At 40.0% G+C, this 18,959-nt stretch overlaps 1 protein-coding gene across 2 annotated transcripts in view; it reads left to right on the forward strand.

Moving 5' to 3' along the window:
• The window catches only part of CFDP1 (craniofacial development protein 1), a 121,747-nt gene that overhangs the window by 16,596 nt on the left and 86,192 nt on the right, over nucleotides 1-18,959 (forward strand). For both annotated transcript variants that reach the window (XM_057710712.1, XM_057710713.1), the window contains exon 5: nucleotides 10,184-10,303. In XM_057710712.1, the coding sequence (XP_057566695.1) occupies nucleotides 10,184-10,303 (120 nt within the window). The remainder of the gene's footprint in view (nucleotides 1-10,183; nucleotides 10,304-18,959) is intronic.

Raw genomic sequence — 18,959 nt, forward strand, 5'->3', positions numbered from 1 at the left:
TAATGATTTGACCTAGGTACATCATGAAATAATTAGTAATAACTGTATTTGCAGAGTTCATCTTTAGTGCTTCATTAGTAGTCAGTTCCAGTAATTCATCCTGTCAAGTCATAATTAAAATTTAAGTTGTATTTCAGTGGGAAAAAAGAATTCTGGATGCATGAATTTCCTATGTGTGAATTTTTTTTGATAGAAAATAAAATTCAAAACATTCTGTGAAACATGTTAACCTGTAGGAACTGTTCTTCAGGCTTTTAACTTTCATTTTTCTCTTATAATGTATTTGCTTCTGAACAATATGTGGAATCACTTCCTTGTATGAAAATACTAAGGTTATTAAAAACACCAAACTGGGAATTCCCTGGCAATCCAGTGGTTAAGACTCCACAATTTTACTGCCAAGGGCCCGGGTTCAATCCCTGGTGGAGAAACTAAGATCCTGCACGCTGCACAGCATGGCGGAAAATTACAAACAAACCAAAAAACCAGAAAACACCAAACAAAGCAGACAAGTAAGCATGTTTTACTGTCTAATTGAGATCTTCAAAATTGGGGACCATATGGTTATTGTTTTTCTTTTAGAACAGGGATCCCCAACCCCCGGGCCACAGACCGGTACTGGTCCTTGGCCTGTTAGGAACCGGGCTGCATAGCAGGAGGTGAGTGGCAGGTGAGCTATCGAAGCTTTGATGGAAGCTTCATCTGCCGCTCCCCATCGCTTGCATTACTGCTGCCTGAACTATCCCCCCCCATTGCTTACATTACCTCCTGAACCACCCATCCCCACCCCCCACCCCTACCCCCAGAAAAATTGTCTTCCATGACAGTAGTCCCTGGTGCCAAAAAGGTTGGGGACCACTGTTTTAGAAGCACTAAGTTTATTCTGTAGTTCATCATTCTCAAGTCACTTTCCTCATAACCATTGTACCTCAGCATGCATTATGGCATATGCACACTTATGACCAATTTTCAGTTTATCAAATGTAGAGAGTCATTTAATGCATGAGCTTTACATAAATCACAATTTTTACTGTTGTACCAAGAACAGTGGGTTTTTTTGTTTGTTTGTAGTAAGATTTTTCTCAATGAAGGAAGCAGTGTGTTAATTTATGTTCTAGCACAAACTGCTTAATCTAAACTGTCTCCCTGTCTTGCAGCTGTGCCACTGGAACATATTCTTCCAAACACTTAAACTTCAAATCTCATCTGTTGACATATGATCCTACTTTATTATATAGATTAGTGTCATTTAATGTTTGTCAGCAAGAAACTGATAAAAAAGAATCCTTTATGTTATCCTCATGTTTAAATCACAAATACTAAAATAATTTTCGTGTTAGCAATAATCTGTCACTCCTCAAATTGCGTTGAGGAAACACTTTGCTAACTTTGTTATATGTTCTCTATCATAAGCCAGATCCTGAACACTTTAAGCTATGGTGTCATTGGAAAGTTGTACTTGAACTACCTTCTTTGTCAGATTCACCACGATTTCTAAGCAAACACCTTTGAGATAGTCTTACTAATGTCTTGGGAATGGTGTATTTTTTTTCAGTTAGCAACCAAAAGTACTCCTTTCTCATAAGGCCGCAATGCTAACGTAGGGAATTTTGTGTCTGTTTCTATTGACTTTTTAGTTCGGTACTCTCTTTCAAATAATTGTTTTGATTTTGAACTTACTTCATGTTTTACATGTAAATGCTGCAGAAGTTTTGGCGGCTTTGTTGCTTTATTAGCCAAAACTTCTCTGCAAACTCACTGTGGTTTTAGTGCTGCATGATCAGAAACCAAGCCCAGTCTATGAGGGCTTATAGAGTAAAAGCAGTTTGACTGCGCTTGTCCTTCATTTCTTTGGAGTCACTTACATTACCATCATGTGGTTTACTACTGCTGCTGCATTCAGAAAAGATTTTGTTGTTGTTGTTGCTGAAACGTGCAGTGTGGGTTGGTTTGCCATCAGTAAATTAGGATTAAAAAATAATACCAATTTTACTTTCTTAATTTAGTTATTAAGCTATAAATTTTAAAAGTCACACTTGGTTAACAATTAAAATGATTGTAAAAGTAACAGTTTATAAAAAGAAATGCTTACATTTATCACATTTTGGTGTTTTAATTGATAAAATAACCCTAAACTTTCATGCATACTGTAATGTGGTCTCACTGCACATGACTAATACACTAATATCACGTGACCATCTTGCAAGTTTGACAGTACCTGATTTGGTCTATGTTCTGTTTAATGCAATGAGTCCATCATTCATGTCTTGAATATTGTGACATTGTCAAATTGCTAAGTAAGTTTCTAAACACTTATTCAAAATTTTTGTACCTATCTTGTGTTAGACCAGTAACAGGTAGTTTTGTAGCCCACAGTGGTAGCTCTATGTACAGTTCTACTCAAATCTTTCCCTAGTTATTCTAAAATGTTCTTAATAGCTGTGTTTCTTGTCCAGTCCAACATCCAATCCAAGATTACATTCTGCATTTAGTCTTGAGTCTATCTGTGTTGCAGAATATCTCTCAGTTTGGATTGTTGCATTGTTTCCTCATGGTTAGCTTCATATTAATCACTTTAGACAAAAATACTACATTGATGATGTTTTGTCCCTCAGTGCATCACATCATTAACACCCAATATTGGTGGTGATGAGTTAGACTACTTAGGCAATATCTGTCAGAATTCTCCATAGCAAAGACACCCTTTTCCCTTATAATCATTTTTGAGATCCATTAAATAAATCTTGATGATGTGAATTAAGAATGTATTTTGCTGCCAGAAATCACACTGGGAATTATTGCGTTGTCCAACAGAGGGTAGTAGAACACTGACAGTGAACCTTTAATGGTGTGGAAGTCCTACAAAAGTAATACAGAAAGTGTTTAATACCATTAGGAATATAGGTTTTTAATTTTTGAAAATCTTTCTTGGCCTGCATTATTTCCTATATGTCATATAGGATATCTAAGAAAGGTTTATTATAACTTTACCATTGACTTTACATAGAGAGTAAGAAAAGCCGGTGAATAACTGTTATGAGAAATCATTAAATTTCCTAATCAAATTAAATTTCGTGGATTTATTAATATTTATATAGTTGACTGACACAGATTTTCTGTTTCTTTTTTAAAAAATCTTTTTCTCTCTTTTTTAAAATAAATTTATTTGCTGCGTTGGGTCTTAGTTGCTTCATGTGGGCGTCCTCTAGTTGTGGAGAGCAGGTGCTACTCTTCGATGCGGTGCTCGAGCTTCTCAGTGCAGTGGCTTCTCTTGTTGCAGAGCATGGGCTCTAGGCATGTGGGCAGTTGTGACACGTGAGCTCAGTAGTTGTGGCTCATGGGTTCTAGAGCGCAGGCTCAGTAGTTGTGGTGCATGGGCTTAGTTGCTCCTCAGCATATGGGATCTTCCACGATCAGGGCTAGAATCCATGTCCCCTGCATTGGCAAGCGAATTCTTAACCACTGTGCCACCAGGGAAGTCCTCTTTCATTTTTTAAAGCAAATGGATGGTGGTTTTAAATTCTGGATGAGTATTTAGAGAGCCTGCTGTTTCTATCATTTGTCAGAAGAGGGCAGCACCCATGTCTATCAAAAAAACAAATATGAATAAGGAAGCACCTTTTTTCCCCATAAATATACTCTCACACACATATTTTATATTCAAGAGTAATATATGCTTATTACTTTAAACACATACATTGCAGAGAAATATAACATGACAAGTAAAACTTCTCTGTATTGCCTTCCTCCTAAAAAAAAAAAAACAAAAATTCTGTTAATAATTGGCATGTTGGTAGGATTGTTTTTAAAACTTAAATTTAAATTATTTATACTTAAATTTAGGTATTATAAGGAACCCTCATGTAGGAACTTGGAGGGCCTGAATTTTAGTTGACAGATGCAAACTTGGTAAATGGATTTGAGCATATCTTTTAATCTCTTGATGTCATTATTCTGCTTTTTTCTGTTTGTCTTGTATCAAGTTAGGACCATTACTACATCTTTAAGAAATGTGAGAAAGAGCTAGTGATGACTGGAAAGAATTTAAGTATAAGCGTAAGGTAATGTTAGCACAAAGTTAGTCTTTTGGTTTTTTTCTAATTATGTTAAATTTTGGAATTTTACCTTTTTGTTTCAGTTTTCTCCCACTTGAAAAATGTGTAGCTTATTAACCTTGGGGAATGAGGAAAAGTAGTATTTTTTATCCTTCCCTATCATATAACCAGCTGAGCCAGTTAGCGCAGACTTTCCTAAATGATTCACCTTTTGGAAGAGTCCAGTCATGGAAAGTTTTTGCCTAAGTAAAGACTTTTCAGGAAGTTCTGATTAAGTGAAAATGAAGTTAAGTTGGAATTTCTGCTGATAGCACTTGAATTAACTATTCCTAATGGTGGGCCTTTTCCTGTCAGGAAAGTGGTCTTGTTTATTAGAATTGGTCTATAATTTAACTGTTGTATATTCGAAGTGGTCTCTAATTTAACTGTTGTGCTACTTGAAGATATTTTGATAGTGAACCCCCTACTTCTGCCCGCCCCCCCCGCCCTGCCCCCCAGCTGCGCCAAGTGACTTGCGGGATCTTAGTTTCCTGAACAGGGGTTGAACCCAGGCCCCAGCAGTGAAAGCACCAAGTCCTAACCATTGGTCGCCAGAGAATTCCTGCGAATCTATTCTTATTGCTTGTTAAAAATGGAGTTCTTCTAGGCATATTTTCAATATACAGTAATCTGCTTGTTATTACTTTGTGACATTTATTAAAGTCCCTGAGAGAAGTATTCCAGTTTATAGAACTTGTTTCCTAGTAAATATGAATAAGACTTTGACAGTAAGAAATTAATAGAGATATTCCCACGGCTTATACTTTTTTCCATGCTTCCTTTATGGCACTTACTTTATGACTTGTTTTCATGTTGGCTGTCCTGATGAACTGTGAGCCAGTCAGGGCAGAGACCATGTCATATCTTTTTTTTTTCCCCCAATCAATTAATTAATTTATTGACTGCATTGGGTTTTCATTGCTGCATGCTGGTTTTCTCTAGTTGCGGCAAGTGGGGGCTACTCTTGGTTGCAGTGTATGGGCTTCTCATTGTGGTGGCTTTTCTTGTTGCGGAACACAGGCTCTAGGCACATGGGCTTCAGTAGTTGTGACAGGCGGGCTCAGTAGTTGTGGCATACAGGCTTCGTTGCTTCACAACATGTGGGATCTTCCCGGACCAAGGATGGAACCCATGTACTTTGCATTGGCAGGTGGATTCTTAACCTGCACCACCAGGGGAAGTCCTGTCATATCTTTTTTTTAAAAATAAATTTATTTATTTAATTTATTTATTGGCTGCGTTGGGTCTTTGTTGCTGCACACGGGCTTTCTGTAGTTGCGGCGAGTGGGGGCTACTCTTCATTGTGGTGCGCAGGCTCCTCATTGTAATGGCTTCTCTTGTTGTGGCGCACAGGCCCTAGGCACGTGGGCTGCAGTAGTTGTGGCACATGGGCTCAGTAGTTGTGGCTCACGGGCTCTAGAGCACAGGCTCAGTAGTTGTGGTGCACGGGCTTAGTTGCTCCGTGGCATGTGGTATCTTCCCAGGGCAGGGCTTGAACCCGTGTCCCCTGCATTGGCAGGCAGATTCTTTACCACTGCGCCACCTAGGAAGTCCCCTGTCATATCTTTTTATATGTCTCATGTCTAACACAGTGCCTGCATCTAGGTTGCTTTTCAGAAAACGTCCACTGAATTGTCTTAGGTTGCTGGTAGAAAAGTTTTGTTAGTACTGTGGTAAAATGAGTAAACAAAACAAAACATACTTTGCATAAAGGCTTCTTTTACTTTCCCTATAATTTGGGCCACTTGATCTTTATCTTCTCTCATCACCAACATTCTGAAATTTCATAATGATGTGCCTTGATGTGATCTTTTTAAATTGCTGGGTCGTGGGAGTTCCCTGGTGGCATAGTGGTTAGAATTCGGCACTGTCACTGCTGTGGCCTGGATTCGATCCCTGGTCGGGGAACTGAGATCCCACAAGCCATGCAGTGTGGCCAAATACTTAAAAAAATAAATTGCTGGGTCAAATGTTCTGTGGAACAGTCATTTTGTGGAAACTCTTCCTTTTAGGAAATTTTTCTTTTTGTTGATAAATTCCCATATTTTCTCTTATTCTGGAATTCCTGTTAGTTAAATTGATGCAATAGTAAGAATAGTCTAGGCTATGATGGGGTAACAAATAAATCCAGAAAGTCAGTAGCATAACATATTTATTTCTTATTGGTGCAAAGTCCAATACAGGTTGGGTAGCACTCCATCTTATAACGTAGCCATCCAAAACACATAGGAAACACATAGCCTTTGAGGTTGCTGTGGCAAGGGAAGAGTGAATAGATATATTTTCATTTAATTTGTGTGTTTTGAGAATGAGAGTTCAGCCCTGCCCACTGAGTCTGGAACTTACATGGTTTTCATTTCTCCAAAGAGTAATGGGTTCTGCTGGGTTGGATAGAGGTCAGTAGCCTGTGGAATAAGGTAGAGAAGGGGATCTGGGACCTAGGTGCTCCTGATACAAACTTTCAACTAGTTTTAGCCCTGCTACTCTCCTGTACCTTCAAAGTGTCCTGGTATCTCAATTTACTGAACCTTTCTAGGATACTGCAATATATATTGCTTGTTTGTTGGACATTCCACATGGCTACCAGCTTGAGAGATTAGAGCAAAGACCTAAGTCAACTATTACTTGTCTGTTTGCTTTCTATCTTCCGAAAATTTGACATCTTTCTCCTATTATACCTGTTCTTATCTTTGTATATTTCTGCCTTTGTAAATTTATTTACCGGTATTTGGTAGAGTTTTGGTAGGGAGTGGAGAATAGAGCATGTGTTCAGACCACCATTTCCAAGTGGAAGTTTCCACTTGTTCTTCATGAGCCATCTCAGGTCTGCCCCAGATTCTACCCAGGGCAAGGAGATTTAAAGCAACTTTCTAGGCAAGTACTCTGGGACTATGCATTAGGCCTCAGGTTTGGATGTAGGTTTATTTTGGTTGTTTCTATAGCAGTGTAAAGAATCACCCCCAAAATTTAGCAGCTTAAAACAGTTGTTTTATTGTAATTTCTCATAGTTCTGGGGTGGCTGGACTAAGCTAGATGGTTCTTGCACAGAGCCTCTCATGCAGTTGTACTTAGTGGCTGGGTCTGGGGCCATCTTGAAAGTTTATATAGTCCCATATCTGGTACCTGGGCCAGGAAGATTCAAACACCTGGGGTCTGGAATAGTCTCCTTAGGTATCTCTCTCTCTGTAGTATTCCCATGTGTTCTCTCCAGCATGGTGGCTTCAGGGCAGCTAGACTTCTTATGTGGTAACTGGGGGTTTCAGAGGTGCGTCCTGAAAGCTCCATCACCTTGTCTCATCAAGCTTTAGAAGTCATGTAGTACCCCTTCCACTGAACCTTGTGAGTTGAGGCAGCCACAAAGGCCCACCCAGTTTCGTGGGGGGGGGGGTGACATACACTCTCCCTTTCATTGGGGTAGTGTCAGGTTCCGGAAGAGCATGGGGGTTGGGAAATTTGTGGAAACAGTCTCTGGGAAATAGAGTTTAGGAAAGGGTTCTGTCATTGCTACTTAATCTCTAGATGAAAAAAAGTAATAACTTAACCCCTTAGATGTTAGTGTTCTCACTCATGAAATGTAAATGTGTTAGCTGTTGCTACAGAAATGCTACAGACCATCCCAAAACACAGTGGTATACACCAATAAACATTTATATGTTGAATGTGTTTCCCGATATCTGGGTTCAGCTGATCTAGACTGGTCTGTAAGCTGCTTGTTGGGCTCAGATCTGCAGCATCTGTCTTTCAGCTATCTTGGACCAGCAGCTCCCTGAGGTGTATTCTTCTTACAGGGAACTCAAGGGGCAAGTGAAACAACACAAATACATTTAAAGCTTCTTTTCTTGTCAGATCAGCTAACATCTCATTGACTGTTAAAGCAAGTCATGTATCTAAGCTCAGCATCAGTAGGGTGAGGGAGTATCTTCTTGGTCAACAGGAAAGGAGTGAATATTTGCTAAATGGTGGTCTAATCTATCATATAAATTCTCCCTCTTGTTTTTGACTCTTGACTCTTATTACTGATATGTTTACTTAGGAGAATAGGACACACAAATTAAGCCTGATACAGAGTAGGACCAGATTTGGGGGGGCCTTGAATGTGAGGTTCAGCAGTTTGTATTTGATCCTCTGAGTAATACTGAGCCATCACAAGAAGTTGAGTAGGGGGTAACAGAGAGCTTGTTTGTTTCTTTGTTTGAAGTCATCCTTCAAGATTAAGGCAGTCTGGGCTTCCTAAGTGGCACAGTGGTTAAGAATCCTCCTGCCAATACAGGGGACACGGGTTCGAGCCCTGCTCCAGGAAGATCCCACATGCCGCGGAGTAACTAAGCCCGTGTGCCACAACTATTGAGCCCATGTGCTGCAACTGCTGAAGTCCACATGCCTAGAGCCCATGCTCCGCAACAAGAGAAGCCATGGCAATGAGGAGCCCACACACCACAATGAAGAGTAGCCCCCACTCATCGCAACTAAAGAAAGCCTGTGCACAGCAAAAAAAGACCCAACACAGCCAATAAAATAATTAATTAAAAAAAAAGATTAAGGCAGTCTTTGCCAGTGAAGATTCTTAATGTAAAACTCTCAAACTCTTGTTTTTGTGCCACTTGTGTGGGTGACACAGTACTGAATGTAGGAGTAAGATGGTTCTTAACGAGAAAATTTGATTCTAGTCACGAGAAGCATAGAAGGAAGAAGAGAAAAGGTAAGAGACTTCTGTTCCTGCAAATCTGGAATTTATAGGATTTGTCTGTCATTATTCTCAGTGACCTGTTGGAACACTCACGATAACACAATGACCATAATCTTGGACCCTTCAATAGACAGATTGGCATTTAAACAAAATTCCTCAAATGTTTTTATTGACTTGGCAAACCCAAGCAGGCATTAGGCATTTCCCTTCTTTATCTGAAATTTTAGGCACCATTAATACCTTTATTTGATCCTTTAGAACTCAGTTTTACTGAAGGCAGTTTTTCCAGATTTGAAATTGGACAGGATTCTCAATTGTGTAGCTTTCTTCCACTCCTAAATCACTGCCTATTTAGCCAGTTTTAAGGAATTTTGTTTCATCTTTGGGTTGTTTTAGGTATAGAACAGGAGCCTTTTTTGTTGTTGTTGTTGCTTTAATTATATTTTCTTTTTCCTTTTTTTCTCTCACATCTTTATTGGAGTATAATTGCTTTACAATGTTGTGTTAATTTCTGCTGTACAACAAAGTGAATCAGCTATATGTATACACATATCTCCGTATCCCCTCCCTCTTGAGCCTCCCTTCCTCCCTCCCACCCTCCCTATCCTACCCCTCTGGGTTGTCACAAAGCATTGAGTTGATCTCCCTGTGCTATGCAGCAGCTTCCCACTAGCCATCCATTTTACATTTGGTAGTGTATATATATCAATGCTACTCTCTCACTTTGTCCCAGCCTCCCTTTCCCCACCCTGTGTCCTCAAGTCCGTTCTCTACATCTGCATCTTTATTCCTGCCCTGCTGTTAGGTTCGTTAGTATCATTTTTGTTAGATTCCATGTATATGCGTTAGCATATGGTATTTGTTTTTCTCTTTCTGACTTACTTCACTCTGTATGACCAACTCTAAGTCCATCCACCTCACTACAAATAATTCAGTTTCGTAGAACAGGAGCCTTCTTTAGAGTATTCCCAATTGTTTATACTGTTGCTTTTCTCCTTGAAATAAAGCCAGTGTTTTTCTCCCAAATACACTATCTCCCCATTCCAACTTCTACTTAAGTGTGAGCACTACTCTGCATGTGAGGTGCAGTGGGAGAGCCCTTTTCAGCCTTTACATCAGTGATCCACATGAGCTGTGATTCACTGGTGGCTATCATGCTGACAGAAGTAATGGAGGCGATTTGAGAGACATCAGACTTACATATGCTGTTGTTTCCTTTGTTAAATTAATAAGGGGAAAATGTCTTTATTTAGAACTGTTGTAGTAAGCTTCAATCATAAAGCTCTGTAGCCAGAATTTTTTGAAAGCCTGTTGATTTTTTTCCTTGTTATTTACGCCCTTTTCTTAGATTTTGTTTCTTTTTATTCCTCTTGTAAACTTGGTGTCTCCTTGCTTGGTACAGGGTGACTAAGGAAGTGGATGCTACATCTAAAGAAGCCAAATCCTTCTTCAAGCAAAATGAGAAAGAAAAACCCCAGGCTAACGTCCCTTCAGCTCCCCCGTCACTTCCTGCTGGGTCAGGGTGAGTAGTCTAGTCTCAGGCCCAGGTGTACCTGGCATGTTGGAGAAGCTGTTTTCAGTACAAGTATACCCTTTATCTGTAGCTCTCGTGACTCCTTTCCTGAGAAAAGGAATTCCGCTGCTTTTCTGCCTTTGCTGAAACATTTGCCAAAATGGAGGAGGCAGAGGAAAATTAGCCATAGGTTTCTTGTTTGATTCTCAAAAAAGCCCTGATTTACAGTGTTGGCCACATGTACTAGACTTTACATTTAAAAAATAATTTCTGAATGAAAATATCAGCAGTTCTTCAGAATTTGTAATAAAGATTTGGGTTGGTCCTCACTTCCACCCCCAGTGACCTCATAGGAACAGAAAAAAGGTCAAAGCTGACTTACAAATAATTTTATTAACACATTGTCAAGAACTTAATAGTTTTTCTCCCTTTATATTTTCCATACTACGTGAGTTATTTTTAGCTGAAGACTAGAATTCTTTCTTCGGAGGAAATAAAAATTCCTTTCTTTTTAACCTGTACGTAAGAAGTAAAGCATCACAGTAAGTACGAGGAGCCAGGGCTCTAGCCTACAGAGAAGTGAACATGGACCATACCTGTCGTAGCACTGATCACCCGCTGACTCCTGAGGGGAGCTCTCTGTCCTTGAGGTGTTTGGGGTAGAACAAAGCAGCAATAGGGACTTTGCTGACCCTTCAGTCAGTTTGTTGCTTCATCCCTGCGTTCCCAAAGAGTGAAGTTTTGTCTTTTTTGTGTTTTTACATTAAAAAAAAAACCACTGGTTTTCCTTTTAAGTTACGAGCTTTTGTGGGACAGGCCTTTCTCATCTTTGCAGCCCTGGCTCCAAACAACACTGTGTAACACTGGTGTGCATTTACTCAAGAGCAAACGTTGAGACAAAGGTTTGAGTGCTAGTCATTAGTGTGGGAGGTGATTCCAGGAAGCCTCAGCAGGGCGGTGAAATGGTGTGGGAAGGTAGCCAGTGTAGGGTATATTTTTCAGCTGCTATTGGTAGTAGCTGCTACTCAGTCCTGCTGGAGGAGCTTGGCAAGGTTGAGGATGCTGGGGTATTTTTCCTCCAGCTCCCATCTGTGCTGGCTTAGCTGCTTCCACGGTGCTCAGGCCATGATCTGCAGGTGTTTGTGGTGATGCTGCTCTCAGGGTGTTATGTCAGTGAGTGCAGGGACGTGTAGATGGGCTATGTCCACATCTGCTCCATACTTTTATCTGCTTTTTTATTATTTATTTATTTATTTATTGGCTGCGTTGGGTCTTCATTACTGCACACGGGCTTTCTGTAGTTGCGGTGAGTGGGGGCTACTCTTCATTGTGGTGCTCGGGCTCATTGTGGTGGCGTCTCTTGTTGCAGAGCACAGGCTCTAGCTGTGCGGGCTTCAGTAGTTGTGGCACACAGGCTCAATAGTTGTGGCTCACAGGCTCTAGAGCACAGGTTCAATAATTCTGACACACGGGCTTAGTTGCTCTCAGCACGTGGGATCTTCCTGGAGCAGGGATGGAACCCGTGTCCCCCGCATTGACAGGCAGATTCTTAACCACTGCACCACCTAGGAAGTCCCTGTCTGCTTCTTAATCCATGCATTTTTCTCCCACTGGAGCAACTAGATGGCAGAAGTCATGTAGTAATGACACAGGAACCTAAGAAGGAAAAGGATTTGAGTGCTTGCTACCACAGTGGAAATGAGGTAAACACCGAGGAAGGCAGCTGTGAGAGGAACAGAGTAATGTGAACACAGTTCTCCAGACTGACCCTGTTAATATCCTAGGCCAGTACTTTTCTTTTTTCTTTTCTTTTCTTTTCAAAATAACTTTATTCATTTATTTATTGGCTGCATTGGGTCTTTGTTGCTGTGCACAGGGTTTCTTTAGTTGTGACGAGCGGGGGCTACTGTTCATTGTTGTACACGGGCTTCTCATTGCGGTGGCTTCTCTTGTTGCAGTACACAGGCTCTAGGGCATGTGGGCTTCAGTAGTTATGACTTGCAGGCTCAGTAGTTGTGGCACATGGGCTTAGTTGCTTTGTGGCATGTGGGATCTTCCTGGACCAGGGATTGAACCCGTGTCCCCTGCATTGACAGGCAGATTCTTAACCACTGTGCCAGTAGAGAAGTCCTAGGTCAGTACTTTTCAAGCTGTGGTTTGCAATCATTGTTTAAAAGAAATGAAATAGAATAAAAAATGTCGTAGTACATCATGTGGTAAAAATATTGTTTCACAAAATTTTTCCTTTTTTTTTTTTTTATTTTTGGCTGCGCCATCAGCTTACAGGATAGGATCTTAGTTCCCCGACCAAGCATCGAACCCAGGCCCCCGGCAGTGAAAGCACCGAGTCCTAACCACTGGACTGCCAGGGAGTTCCCTATTTCAGTTATTAATGTGCTTGAACAGGGTGACAAAATTAACTATATTTTTTATGAGGGCTGAGATAAAAAAGATGAGGCTCTTGTCTGAAGCAACATGCTTTAACTTCTAATCATTATATTGTTTGAAGGGGATTCTCTTCAGACCAGTGGCTTTCAAACTTTGACTGCCACTCATAATAAGGAATACATTTTACATTATGACTTAGTATACCCATAAATATAGGTATGTAAACAAGTGAAAAATATTTGATGAAATTATATTTACCTTTACTGTGCATGATGAACTCTTTCTATTTCATTATTATGTAATTATTATGTGCAATGTCATTTAAAAAAATGTTATGACCCATTGAATTGATTTCACAATCTTTTACAACCTGAATTTGACAAATACTGCTCTAGACTACCTATAGAATTAGCCTTCTGCAGGCTTGTCTTTAGGTTACTAAGCTTGTATCTGATATTATTAAACCAGTGTCTCTTGCGTTTATTGAAAGTGTTACTGTGAAAGTTACCTCTGGATTAAGTACTAGATAGAGATAAAGGCAGAGTTTCTTCTGCCTTAGGTTTCTAGCATAGTTAGTTTCAACTAGCATAATTTTTGCTTCTAGCTTCCTTGGGTGTTTCTTAAAATAATCCCTGTTTATGCTTAGAGATTCTACTTGGAAACAATGTGTTTCAAAAAATTCCATTACCATAGTTATGAAGATAACCAGAGGAGGGAGAAGTGGTAGCTTGACAAGGTCACCTTGTTTAAGTCACTGAGTCACTCATGGAGCTCTCACTGTATTCTGTATTCATGCTTTTCTTTCTTAGAAAGAGTTAATAGCCTTTCAAAGATAAGAAATTTGCTATCATCATATCTGTATTAGGGGAACCCAGCAGGAAACAGATGGCATCCTCAAGTTAGGATACCTTGAGGAGAGTTTAATAACTCACAAAGTAATGAAAAACCACAGGGATAGGGAGAGTACAGTATCCCTAGGGCTAGAAATAATGAGGCTCCATCACCACCCCTAGACCTGAAGGGGCAAGACAGGGAGCAGCTTATAGCAGTGAAGATAGAGAGGGTCTCCCGTCAGGAGCTGAGAACTGCACTGGAGTGATGGACCATCTAGGGGGAAGCCAGGGGGATAGATATCCAGATATCCCATTCCTCCCTCCATCCCATCTCTTACTGGGGCATTCCATTGGCCACTGAGGCTTATGAAAGAAAAAATTATCCTGGTACTTGTTAAAATGGTAAGGAAGACTTATTCAGGATTATTGTAGTAGGTGTTAATGACTGTCACAATATGGGGGAAAGATCAGGCTTCACTTTGAATACAGCAGTGACAGCTGGGAATTTATAGCCAGGGAGCAGAATTGGGGGTGGGAGGATGATCAGTGGATGGAAGGGTGCTAAGGGGAGACGTCAGAGGTAGGGAGATTCTTGCCAAACTGACCTAATGCGGTTCTTGCTGAAGGCAGGCCAAGGACTTATACATCAAAGGTGGGAAATGAGGAACTTGATCATATATCGAGAGTGATCAGATATCAAGGGTGGAGAATTCTGTTTAAACTGATTTAGCAGGATTCTTGCTAAAACTGAGGTATGGAAGCCCAACAAGGACGGGGCCAAGACTGAGGCCTAGTCTAGAAGAGGTCTCATAGGAGCCTGAATAAGGTTGGATAAAGAAGAGAGTCTTTTGTCCATACAGGACAGCATCTGGAGCAGAGAGCAACACGGAGGACGTAGAGGGAATCTAGAAGGGTCAACGAATGACATATCTTTTAGTAGTTTAATGAACTACTGACTCCTTTATAAAGGGATAAAGTGAAACTTGAGCAAAATCAGTTTCTTTGAAAGCTATAATGGAACATAACAGATTACAAGGATATGTCTGCCTGAATAAAAAAGTCCTCACAGTTTGCACATGAAAGTGGAGACACATTTAATTATGATACATGTACCTTGAATTTCTGAGTAAATCCAAAAGATGACCTTCAAGGTTGGCATGATCATTTTTTTGAGATTTTCTCAAAAAGCTTCCACAGTTGTAGTTGTGCTTGGGAAACGACAGGTCAAGAGGAATTCAGTTGATCTGGGGTGTCTAAGTGCACACATTTTATCAGTGCAGATACACGCATGGTATGCAAAGTCTTCAAGGGAAGAATCTACAGGAAACATCTAATTTGTTAAAAGAAAATTGTTTTAATGCAGTAAACTGTTTTTTCCACAGACTTTTTTCATTTTCATTTTTGGAATTGCTTCAGTTTATTGGAATTGCTTCAGTTTATAGAAATTGCCCAGCAGAAACACTTTATTTGTTTATTTTTCTTCTCTCTAAACAGATTTAAGCAATACAGGAAAACCAGAACAGGAGAGTAAAACATCCTGTTCCATATCCTTGGCTAGCAAATAAGAATCACAGGAGCAAATGTTTGTAACTGAAAATGCATTTCCTCTGCATGTTTAAAATAGCACACTGCTTTGGCTATAAAAAGCCAAAGTTTATGCTTGGGGATGGAGTAAACCAAACACCCAATTTTCGTTAGAGGCAGGAATCAGAAAAGACAAGAAACGCTACGATTGGTAGAAGAAAGCACCGTGCTCAGCCTAGTGAGTCCGAATTCCTGTAGTTTTGTTAATCTAAGCTCTTGATCCACTTCTCACCCTTCACTCCTCTCCAGCCCTTGCTACCCATACTGTTGGCCAGCTGAATCCAGCTTCTACCAGCATTCATGGGTGTCTGGCTGGTACATTTACTGCTTGCCTTCAACCCAACATTTATTACTTACTTTATTCCAACAGTGGGCAGCTGTTGTCCCATTAGAGTTTATAATCCTAGCCACAGGCATTAACTGTGTTTAATTAAGGGCTTACTATTTAGTTGCCTCGTTATAGATTGAGAATGACCTAAAGCAATAAAACATAAAGGTGAAAAACATTTTCCCGTGTAATTTTATCTTGTGTTCTTGGTCTTTTGAGGGGGGAAAAGGCTTTATTGTTGAGTCTCAAAGAACATCCTGGGTGGTTTCAGTTTTGTAATGTTTGCCCCAGAGATAGAAGAGAGAGAATTCCTCAAAGTGTCACACTGTGAAGGTAGAAGACCTGTCAGTATTCAGTGTATTTGAGCAGTCAGTCCCCAGGACCTTTAATTTGTACAGCAGAGTCTTGCTGTCTGAACAGTTGATCTGATTGCTCCCAAGCTCCTCGGACATGAGTTAATACGACTTTGTTGGCTTTTAAGTTTCAGTATATAGTCTTTTGATAGAGATCATTGAGCATTTCACTTAAAGTAACAAAAACCAGACATAGCCACAGTGTTGGGTGGAAATGTTTCTAATTTTTGATCAGAATCTCTTGTTACGAAGATCAATCAGAACTCTGACCTATGTTGATTTATTTTTTAGGCCCTTTTACTTTTAAAGGAATTGCATTCTCCTTGAAAAGAGCATTTCAAAGCTAGATCGAATTATATTTCAAGTGTTTTGACTGACAGGGAAGAAAGGACCCCTGAATTATTCACAAAAGATATATTTATATCAACAACAAAAAAAGACAGGCTACCTCAGAAATCTGACTTTACTTCCTGTTAGATGCTCTTGTGAAATGCCTGGTCAGGTGGCATGTGCCTGTGTGCCTATGAGTAGGTATACATGGTGAGGTTACTGAATGCCTAAGAATGGCCATTCCAGGAAGAAGAGAATCAGCTTGTTTCAAAAGAATGAATATCATGAGTGCCTATTGGTAATTATTATAATTAAGATCATTAGAAGAAAGTGGGCATTCTAGACATGACCTGTAATGTCTTTTGGATTTGTCTTTAAGAGAACAAATTATATTAATTTAATAATTTAAAATTAGATGTGCTTTTTTGTTTTTTTAAAAACAGCTTTATTGAGCTGTTTTTATTTGTTCACCAATTAAATTATACAGTTCATTAGTTCTTAGTATATTCAGAGTTGTGTGCACTCCCCACAAAATGCCATCACTCTCCATCCTTATCCTTACCTCTCTCCCCCACCACCAGGAAACCACTACTCTATCTTCTGTGTCTAGATTTGCCTAGTTTGACATTTCATATAAATGGAATCACACAGTATTTGTCCTTTTGTGTCTGGCTTCTCTGACTAGCATCATGTTTTCAGGGTTCAATCTTGTGTCTGTACTTCATTCCTTTATATTGTTGAATAATATTCCATTGTATGACTGTACCACATTTTGTTTATCCATTCATTAGTTGATGGACATAGGATTATTTCCACTTTTTGACTATTACAAATAATTCTTCTATAAACATTCACGTACAAGTTTTTGTGGGGACATGTTTTCATTTCACTTGGTTATGTACCTGGATGTGGAATTGCTGGGTCATATGGTAACTTGGACATGCTCTTGAATAAGACAGTGAGCCATGAGAGAAAAATCCTGGAGTGTTACCAAGGAGTTCCTTCCACCGTGATTTCTTTTAAAGCATGTATAGTTCTATATGGAAGCTTCTGCTGTGGAAAAAGAGATTGGCGGAAAACTGTAATGTCCAATAACACTGTGAAAGAAATGGCTAGAAAAAAAGATACAGCCTTTTCCTTTTGTCATAATTAATGTTAGAGGTAAAGAGAGGGAGTTAAGACTTTTGATTTGTTCCCACAAGCTCTAAGCTTTCCACTTAGTGAGATTTCGTGTTTGATGATAATTTGGGGTTTTAGTTTAGTTGACTCAGGGCTGGCCCTGTCCTTATTTTATTACTGTTTGTAAATAGGTGTTCATGACTTTCTCATCAACTTTTGAATTTAACTTTGTTACTCTTAGTGGTTGTGGTGCTGCCAATAGGAGGTATTCAGAAACGTGTGGTGAGATATTTTGGTGTCACATGACTTGAGACAATTGGTAGTTAGTGGGTGGGGTTCAGGGATACTAAATATCCTGCAATGCTTAGGACAGTTTGTACACAGAATTTTCTTTTCCAAAGTGCCAGCAGTGTACCCTTTGTGGCATGCTGTTATAGGGAGCGGGGGTCCTTTAGTTTCCAGTTTGAGACTCCGCTCCAGGGTAGACATTCACAGACTGGCAGTTGATGGATCAAATCTGTCCTTGGATGTTTTTATTTGGCCAGTATTTAAAAATCAGGAGATTTGGCATAAAACTCTGGATTACTGGCTTTTCTTCAGAAGTGAGTTGTGCCACTGCCCTCCCTCTTTCCTTACAGCAACAAGGAGCTGGAGCAGAGTAGATGGGTTGTGCCTGTTCCTGCCCCTGCTCAGCTGCTCCTCATTTATGCTACCTGCTCACATGCTAAAATGCAACATTTCCCTTTAATGACCAGGTTAATTTCCTTTTGGAACCAGTTCTCTAGGTTAAGTATCAGACATACTGTCTTCTCAGACTGTAGGTTAAATGTTTCTTTATCCATTTTAGAAGAATAAATAATTTCTGTTTATTGATAATTTACCAAATTTAAGGCACAGTGCTAAGTGTTTTACATGTATCATTTCATTTACTCCATGTAAACACTTCAAGAGAGAGGGCCTAACTTTGTACCCATTTCACAGGTCAGGAAACTGAGGCTCAGGGAGGGACCTTAATTTGTTAGAATTGCATAGTTGGTGGATGGTGGAGCCTGGATTCCAGTCCAGTTCTATTTGAGACCAAAGCCTGGGCTCTCAGCCGCTGTGCCTTACAACCACTCTTTCTTACCCTTCTAATTGGCCTTTTTTGTTAAAAGTCTCTTCAGCTTTGTAACTGATGAAGGCCTCTTTGAAAGCTATTTTGTGTTTTGTTATTTTTGAAGGAAGTGAGATGACTATTTACTCCCGTTTCCTTTGTGTTTTCCTCATTAACCATGGCTAGTCTGGGTTTCCTGTACTATATTTTAATCTCATCTTTATCTCATGAAATTGAAGGAGTTTAGAATGTTTTTTTTTTTTTTTCTTTTTTTTTCGGCACACGGGCTTAGTTGCTCCGCGGCATGTGGGATCTTCCTGGAGCTGGGATCGAACCCATGACCTCTGCATTGGCAGGCGGATTCTTAACCACTGCGCCACCTAGGAAGCCCTAGAATGTTTTAAAAATGAGTTCCAGGTGTGTTTGTACATTGATAATCTGCCAGCATTCAACAGTGAAGCTGTGGACAAGATGTGATCAGCTGGGGAGTAATGGCTATTGCCGTTTCTGTCTGGTAATGGACTCCTACTGAGGTCTGAATTCTGCATTGTAGAAAGCTTATATGAGGCTGTTGCCAGGGGGCCCAGGTAGGAAATAGCCTTGCCCAGCTTGTTTTAAGGTCATTTCTTCTGGCAGC

The sequence above is a fragment of the Hippopotamus amphibius genome, chromosome 16, assembly GCF_030028045.1.
Source record: "Hippopotamus amphibius kiboko isolate mHipAmp2 chromosome 16, mHipAmp2.hap2, whole genome shotgun sequence".
NCBI classification, from domain to species: Eukaryota; Metazoa; Chordata; class Mammalia; order Artiodactyla; family Hippopotamidae; genus Hippopotamus; species Hippopotamus amphibius.